Source organism: Terrapene carolina, unplaced genomic scaffold, assembly GCF_002925995.2.
Source record: "Terrapene carolina triunguis isolate 2854851 unplaced genomic scaffold, T_m_triunguis-2.0 Scaffold26, whole genome shotgun sequence".
Classification (NCBI taxonomy): Eukaryota; Metazoa; Chordata; order Testudines; family Emydidae; genus Terrapene; species Terrapene triunguis.
The window spans coordinates 4,057,466-4,066,566 of record NW_020664377.1 but is presented as its reverse complement, the minus strand read 5'-3'; the positions used below and the strand labels follow the sequence as shown (position 1 = coordinate 4,066,566).

Here is a 9,101-nt window from a genome sequence, read left to right as displayed (position 1 = left end):
GGGCTCGGCTCTCCCCCCCGGCGGCCAGAGCGCAGGGCGGCGAGCCCCGGCAGGTGCTCGCCGCTCTCCCCCCCGCGGCCGGGGGGGAGGGCGGCGAGCCCTGCTGTGGCCCTGCTCTCCCGGGCGGCCGGAGCGCCGCGCCACGCCGCCCCCCTCCAGGTGCCGCCCCAAGCACCAGCTTGGGTGCCTGGTGCCTGGAGCCGGCCCTGATTATCCTCCATAATGGCAACTATGGCATCATCTATCTTCCCAATTTGGTGTTTGATAGGCTTTATCGCCTCCACTCGACTTTCCCATTGTGTGACACTCAGTGGTTTCAGTGTCAGAGAGGATGTTCCCAGATGTTGCTTCAAAATTTGCCATCGATGAGTTGATGCAGAGAAAAATACAGGGATGCTTTGAATTACATTAAAAAAATCAGCAGCCTCCCTAGAAGCTGATGCTGCCTCACTGACCACCAAGTTCAATGAATGAGAACTGCATGGGACAAAAAAAGCTCGAGGGTTTAACTCTCGGATCCGTGTCTGCACTCCTCTGTTCTTTCCTCTCATGTTGGCACCATTATCGTAGCCCTGACCTCTCATGTCAGCTATCGCAATTCCTGTATCTTCCAGCTTTTTAAGAAGCACATTTGTCATACCAGCTCCTGTAGTATCATCAATGTCAATAAATTCTAGAAAATGCTCTCTGACAGTCACCATTGCAGGGACATTTTCACTAGGTTCTGTTGTTGTTGTTACAAAACGCACCATTAAAGTCATTTGTTCCGTATGGCTGATGTCAGGTGTGCAGTCCAGAATAACTTGCTGACTTCAGATCTGCCACAATCTTCTGTTTGACTTTTGTTGCCAGTAACTGTATGATCTCATTTTGAATTGTTTTTCCAAGCTAGTGGTGTGTGTACATTTCTTGGGAGGTGACTCTTCTTAGATGTTCCTGGAGTACAGCATCAAACTCAGCCATCAGCTCAACTTTTAAGGCAATTTCCATTGTTTGGCATATACAGCTGATCTGAAGTGCCACGCAGTGCTAGGTTTTGGGTAGCAAGCATTCTCACAATGGCAATGAGCCTTTTCAGAACATTTTGCCAGTAAAGAGACTCTGATGCAATCTTCTCTTGATGCTGATCATCTATGGTGGCCTTTAACCTTAGTCTCATCTCAAGCTCTTTCCACCTATGGAATGCTCTCTGGTGATTTGCTGCCTTCTCTTGGCATGCCAGATTTCTAGCAAGATTCTTCCTGTCCTTTGTTCCTGTAGAATCCAATGTGGCTGGAACATTAGGAAGAGTTTGCAACAAAAACAGTATGCAACATTCTGGGTTTTTGAGTACATAAGCCATGGCCTCTCCACTTTATCACCACTGGGGATTTCACGCCAGTAATGTGTTGGATGGAAACTTCTATTTTCATTGTCTTTGGGGGACATGGAGTTTTTCACTTGCTGTGGCCCACGCAATACAAGGAAGTCCATCAGGCTACTGCTCAAGTAGGTCCACAGTCCTGGATCATCTAGACTTAAGGAACTAACCTCAGCAGCAGCTGTGTTTCTTGCGCCTCCACCACACTCTTCTCTGATCTACACTTTTCTTCAGGTACAGAAGAGGCTCCTCCTCTCTCTCCCTGCAGCTCCTGCTGCCTTCTGTTATTCCCTCTCACCTTTTCTCCTGCCTGCCTGTTATGTCTCTTGTGCCCTCCTTCCTCCAGTACAGCACTCCACCATCTCTGTGCATCTAGAGCAGAGAGAATACATATGCACCAGCAGCAGACACAATTTTCTACACTCTGGGTTCTAGTGGCGCCCCCCACCCCCAGTCTGGCATCTGAGGTGGCCACTTCAGTTCGCCTCATGGTAAGGCCAGCCCTGCTGCAGCCCTAGTACTTCCCCTGGCCTTTAGCGAGGCCTCAGCCTGGGGACTCACCAGGCCAGAGCTCCTCAGCTCTGCTCTGCCTCAGGTACTCTGCTTGCTCTCCCAGGCAGCCTGGTCCTCCCTGCTCCCCAGCTGGAGCAAGAGTCTCTTCTCCCACTCTCTCAGCCTGCCCTTTTATCAGGGCCAGCTGTGTCCTAATTTGGTGCAACCACACCTATGGTTGACTCCCCAACCAGCCTCTCTTGGCTGCTTTTAACCCATTCCTAACCAGAGCAGGGTGACCACCCCACTACACACACACACACACACACACACACACACACACACTTTACTGCATATTCCTGGAGACTCTGTATGTGTGCATCACCACATAAACACCTCAGTATTTACAGCGACTAGATCCATTATTTTCCTTCTCTTCCCACAGATTTTCCCAGAAGCGGAGGGATGGCCATTTCCAAAGTATTTGGGGTCCTGTGGCCGGCTGATTGTCACTGCCAGCACCAGGCCTTTAAAGGAGTTCTACAGCTCTCCTCCTGAGGTGGCGGCAGATCTGGCTCTCCAGCTCCTCTCTATTGTCAATTCCATGAGGAACAATGACATGAACTATTTCTTTTATTTCGTCCATGTTGATGCTGGCACATTTGGCATTTTTAACAATGGGCTTCTGTTCATCCGGGATGCCAGCACACTGGGAATCATTGACAAGCAGGAAGGTACTCAGTATGATCTCTAAATAAGCATCTGTCATAGGAGGATTTAGCAAGGCAGAAAAAAAACCCATCTTTCACCTGCTATGCTAGTTTTATTTAAAACATCAAAAATTGCTCAGTAAATTGGATAATTAAAAGTTCAAGAGGCGAAACTTACTGCCAATAAAACCAGAACCAGCTCCTGCAGTGCTTAGCTCTGTATTCAGAATGTTACAGACCTTTCAGTGGTACTGTAAATGGTGCTGGGACTAACACTACATTAAAGAGCATTGGAACCGTTTTTGTAGCACTACACAGCTACACACTGGTAATATCTGTGACTAGCGACAGTGGACGACACAGCAATATTTGAATGCTAATATTCAACAGCTTCCACTTCTTTCTTTAAAAATCGGTGTCACAAAAAATTAATTTGCAGACAAACTTTACAGGCCTATCTCAGTTTTAAATATTTGGCCAAATCCTTTAGATCCTTCCAGGCCATTTTATCCCATTGACTTTAGAATTATTAACAAAGGACAACCCCTTTTTGCCAGTTTGTCTTCAATTCAAGCTCTGCCTTTCACCAGGCACACTGGGAAGTAATACACCACCAAAACTAGAGCTGAGCAAATAGCATTCGTCTGATAAACTTCACACATTTCACTTTTTTCTTTTTTTCCCCACACTTAATGCATTCAGCTTATGCAGTCATCTGAATAATTCTCAAGTACACCTCTACCCTGATATAACGCAGCCCGATATAACACGAATTCGGATATAACGCGGTAAAGCAGCGCTCCGGGGGGGCGGGGCTGCGCACTCCGGTGGATCAAAGCAAGTTCGATATAACGCGGTTTCACCTATAACACAGTAAGATTTTTTGGCTCCCAAGGACAGCGTTATATCGAGGTAGAGGTGTAGTCACAAATTTATACTGATTTTGTGAAAATCTTCTAGTGAAACATTCAGTTATATATCTTTTGCATTATTGGTCCAGCTCCAATCAGATCACCTCTTGTTTTGGATGAAATGGAAAATTGAGGCCTTAAGTACTTGTGGCAATTTCTATAGGAACTTCAAGTTTCAGCTCAGTATTTACATTGTACTCGAGTTCCTCTGCTATTTTAATGGAATGCATTATTCTTCTCCCCCATCTATAAAACACTGCAGGGTAGCAATGAGTTCTTTTCACATCAACCTTTCAGAGACATCTATACATTTCAGAAGTGTGGAAAATGACCCTATACATACAGCCTACAAAGTGCTTTGGGACGAAAGGTGCTAAATTAACCTAGGTTATTATTAACATGGGTATACACTATTTTAAATGACATTTTCTTACCAAAATTACAAACATGTATGATTATAAAAGATGTATACATTTCTAACTAACGTTTTTATTGCCTTTATTAGGTCTCCAGATGACTGATGGGCAACAGGAGTATAAAGACATATTTAGCTGTTTGGCTTCGGACTGCCAGTCTGCATTTTCCTCCTGTAATTCAGTCAGAGAGAAGCAGAGCCTCGTCATGGTGTGTCAAGAGCTTCTGCCTAAGCTCCTAAAGGGAAAATTCCTCCAACCTGTTCAGGAGAAAATAGACAGGTTCCTAAGGCTCTGTGCAGACAGCTTCAGAGCAGACCAGGAAGTCAGTGATGCCGCTGGAAAGTTGACAGAGCTCTTGAAATCTTTGCAATCTTGCGATTCCCATTTTGCCTACCGCTACCCTGACTGCAAATACAGTGACAAATACTAACGGCTGAGAGAAAGCTCTTCCTGAAAGAGTGGAGTGGTGTGCACACAGCTCAGCTCTCACAGAAAGTGAAGAGGCTTCAGGATGGAGATGAAAGGAGGATTCATAGAAGTCCTGGCTTCCTAGCATGATACCAGAGAGAAGCAGCATAACACATCTAGGGCTTCCATCTGACTCAGACACACTTATCACACTGGTGTGTTTGGTATGATGTGAAGTCTTCACTTAAGTGTTATAACATTTTGTGAATGACCTGAGTTAAGAGATGAATAAATCTTATTAATGCATTTTGGTCTTAGAGGAATTTTCCATGGCAGCCATAAAGAAAAATTAAATACTAAGCCATCTTGGTCACAACTAGGTGGAGTTGTATACTGGCAGATAACACAGATCCTGCTGATAAAGACTATACAAATTATATGAGATGGATGGAAACATTTAAGACTGTCCTTGTGGGGCTATATTAATGTCATAAAAATTATCTTCTCTGAATTGAATTATCTGATCAGTTTGCTACCATTATGTTACTATTATGATTGCCAATTAATTTGATGTTATATGGGATGGAAAGAAGCAATAGATCGCATTAAAGAGCTGAAAGCTCCCATTTCTTTTATGTCTTCATTTCTCTAACTCCCAATTGCATAGCACAATTTTTAATCTTTGCTGGTTTGAGAGATGGTAATTGGCATGTAAAGCAGTGTCTACACTGCACCATAGTGCAGACTACACAGGTGTGAATTGCAGAGCACACCAAAGACTTGCCGTCTAACTGCCCTGTGGGTACACTGCTAGCGCAAACTAAAAGGCACCTATGTTTGCATTAACATAGTCCTCTTTCTAACAAATACTTTTTTTTAGAGACAGAAAAGCCCTCAGATCTGATTCAACTAATGTGTATTTTTCACTTTTCCCCCCAATACAATCCCAGTACAATTTTCAAAACAGTCAAAATACTTGTATTTCACTTGCAACTCTGTTGAAGGCAGACACCATCTGGCTTCAAGTAAATCTCCATTTAGTTAAATCCTCATGTTTGCATTGAAAAATCTCTTTTCCTTAGAAATTATGGTTTAACTCAAGGCATTTGTACCTTCAGAGTTGTGTTGATAGATGATTAACTTGCCCTTATAACACCCCTGCGCGGTGAGGAAGTATTATCATCTCAATTCTACCGAAGGGGAAATGAAGCACATATAGAGTTAAGGCCACAGATAAGTAAGTGTCTACATCCACCTGATTTAGGCACCACTGATGGTCTCAAAACTCAGCTGCCACCTAAGCCCGTATGTGCCTACGTTTTCACCAGCTGGCATTTGCAAAGCTGCCTAAGCATTGCTGCCACCCCCCAGTTTGTAAACTGCTCCGAGCATCAATTGTGTGTGCAGATTACTATGACTGTAGATTAAAATAGGGTATTATAGGCATAAATTAGACATGCAAATATACTCCCATTTTTGCATGTTCAGTTACATGCCTGATCTTGTGAAAATCAGACCCATGACATTGAATTCTCTTTCCCATTATCACTCCTGACACAAAATAGTAAGTGCACCTTTCACTCTTAAGAAGTGGAAACATTTTTAAATAATCTGAAGGCAAATTTAGCTGTAGGCCCAGATGTTCTCACAGCAGAAATGTTTTAATATACAGTAAAAGCAATTGTTGCAGCCCTCTTCTATGACTTCAGTCTATTTCTACACCATGGCTGTGTTCCAGTAAGGAGAAAGTACTGTTCGCCTAGACCCATAAGGCTGATTAGCAATCTGTTTCCAACAGTTTTTCTTTAACCCCTTTCTATCTAAAAAAATTTCAGTCTGTGACTTTACTTGATAATTAGACAACAGATTAAATATGTTTGCCCCCCACCATCAGCAGCAAGAATTTCTCTAGTGAAGGGGGAACTGCCTTGCCATCCTGTATTCAGGGAACAATGCATTTAAAAAGAGGAACAAAATCTTGTATGTAGTTTTAATCAGAAAAAATTTAATTGTTACCAGTGAAGGTAACTCTAGGATCAGTAGTAAACTGATTTCCAATTAGCAATGGAAGTAAGAGTTTAATGCAATTCAATAGCGTAAGGCAGGCTACAAAATGTCAAGGAAGAGGGGGGCGAAAGATCTTGGCTAGGTCATGTGAGCTCAGCCAGAGAATTTCCAAGCCATAGAACTGTGGCAAGTTCTTTGAGAAATCACTTGGTGCCATGGTATAGCACAGCCTTAGCCTGTGACCAGCAGCACCATAACACTTGCAAAACCTCTTTCTTCCTTGGCAATTCCTTGACCTACTTTCAAACCAGGAGCAGCAGCTGGGAGTGCCAAAACACTGGCTTCACCCACCATCGTGTACCCTTATTTTTTTCTCGACAGATTTTCCTTTCAAAAATATTTGACATTCAATTTTCTATGTTGATCTGAGAGTGTCTTTCAGAAGTTTTGTGATCAGGAGCATACCTCACAGACATCAAACAAGTCATATTGAAATTGAATAGCACAATAAGTCGCAAAGAGGAATCTACTTATTTCAGGTCCAAATCCTGCATCCACTGACACAGTTGGGAGCTTTTCCATTTGCCTCAGTGGGAGGAGGATCAGGTCCCCAGATACCAGCCCAGCTAACACAGTATCCTAAAATATGATACACAAAAATGAAAACTGCAATAGTCCTGCATTGCCAGATGCACAAGAAAAACTTTAAGCTAAGAGAAGCTTTTAGACATACAGCATCTGTTCTTACAGGGCCTTATCCAAGTCCATTAAAGTAAATAGGAGTCTTTCCATTGACTTCAGTGGGTTTTGGTTCAGGCTCATAAAAGTTTTCTTTGATTCTCCTCAATATAAATGAGAAATGTAACAGAGCAGTTGATTTAAAAAAAAAAAAAAAAAAAAAAAAAAGGAATTAGAGCTTTGTTCCCAATAAGTTTTTCTTCAAGTGTGGTGACTTAGGAAGATTGGACTCACATAAGAGTAGGGCTGTGATGTGCCAGCCACCAAATTAGTTTATGGCTTTCAGAGCAATCACTGTCCTAAATTGAATCTCTAAAGAGTGTGTCTTTGTTCTTTTGACACTGCCAATTTTTTTTGGCAGTCAGACCAGGGAATCACTGCCCACCCTTTAGAAACCGATTCAATTGGGCCTTGAAATGTTAGTAAGCCAGGCTCCAAAAGGTTGTGAAATTCATTTATAAATGGCAATTATTTTAAACCTAACCCCTCCTAAAAGTTCTCTCTCAAGTGACTTTTTCCTCAAAGCGGAGTTATTTCTGACAGCGAGTTTGTGCTAGTCTTACACACTGTTCCTGACATAACTTTAAATGTGCATTGTCCTATAAGCAGCAGCTGTTGTCTCCAGATCGGGCTAATAAATGCAACAACTTTTGTGGTAACTTAGCATTCCTTCAGAATGCTTCCTTTATACACAGGCGCCTACATTTTGCAACCCTCTGTGGACTGCCCCCAGGCAGAGGACCCTGGACTTCCAGGATCTGAGACTCTGAAGCAGTCTGCCGCAGAGCTGGGAGTCCAAAAGCCCTTGGAGCTCTGGCTCAGCAGCAGGGAAGTGCTCAAGCCAGTGCTCTCAGGGCTTCCAGGCTCCCTGCCAGAAGGGCCTGGGACAGCTTCCAGGATCTGCAGCATGTGTCAGTGTCTCTGAAATTATTTTATTTTTATTTTTCAGGATTTCCAGTTTGTGAGAAATTTTGAAAAGTGTGATTTAGTTCTGACTCAGAATGGAGCCAAATTGTGAAATATTGAGATTTCCCACAAAGCAGAAATCCTGAGTTTTAGCTCTACTGGAAAAAGAACAGGAGTACTTGTAGCACCTTAGAGACTAACAAATTTATTTGAGCATAAGCTTTCCTGGGCTACAGCCCACTTCATCGGATGCATAGAATAGAACAAATATTGAGGATATATATATACACATACAGAGAGCATGAACAGGTGGGAGTTGTCTTACCAACTCTGAGAGGCCAATTAAGTAAGAGAAAAAAAACTTTTGAAGTGATAATCAACATAGCCCAGTACAGACAGTTTGATAAGAAGTGTGAGAATACTTACATGGGGAGATAGATTCAATGTTTGTAATGGCTCAGCCATTCCCAGTCTCTGTTTCAACCTAAGTTGATTGTATCTAATTTGCATATCAATTCCAGCTCAGCAGTTTCTCCTTGGAGACTTCCTCACTGTCCTTTGTCCCAGTTTTTTGTTTAAAAGCGGGCTTTGTGGCAACAGAGCCTACCTATACAAATATAGCTTTCCTGGAATAGCTTCTTTAATGGCATATTCCAATAAGCTCGTGTCTCCCTGGGACAGCACTTGGATATACGAGCCTTTAGCAAGTGTTATTCCCCTTTTTTCATCCACCCTAGCTGACTGTTTTCCTTCACTTGTCTCCTAAATCCTTCTTGTTCTTCCAAATTTCACTCAATCGGTTACATAAGATCAGCCATACTGGGTCAGACCAATGGTCCAGCTAAGCCCACTAGCCTTTCTTTGACAGTGGCCACTACCAGAGCTTTCGGGGGAGCATAGAGTTAGAGTGATCCACCCAACTCCCCCCCCCCCATCTTCTGGCAGTCAGACATTTAGGGTCACCCTGAGCATGGAGTTGCATCCCTGATCATCTTGGCTAATAGCCATTGATGGATCTATCCTCCATGACTATATGTAGTTCTTTTTTGAACCCAGTTGCACTTTTAGACATCCCATGACTATGAGTTCCACAGGTTAATCATGCACTGTGTGAAAAAGTACTTCCTTTTTTTTTTTCATATTAAACTGTCTG

General features: G+C 43.0%; 1 protein-coding gene across 1 annotated transcript in view; it reads left to right on the top strand.

Annotated features, from left to right (window-relative positions):
* Window positions 1-4,885, top strand: part of LOC113406337 (divergent protein kinase domain 2B-like) — a 27,365-nt gene extending 22,480 nt beyond the window's left edge. Inside the window, exons 4-5 of the mRNA XM_026650576.1 lie at window positions 2,298-2,586; window positions 3,979-4,885. Coding sequence (XP_026506361.1) covers window positions 2,298-2,586; window positions 3,979-4,319 — 630 coding nt within the window. The 3' untranslated portion in view covers window positions 4,320-4,885. The remainder of the gene's footprint in view (window positions 1-2,297; window positions 2,587-3,978) is intronic.
* The last annotated feature ends 4,216 nt before the right edge of the window (window positions 4,886-9,101 follow it).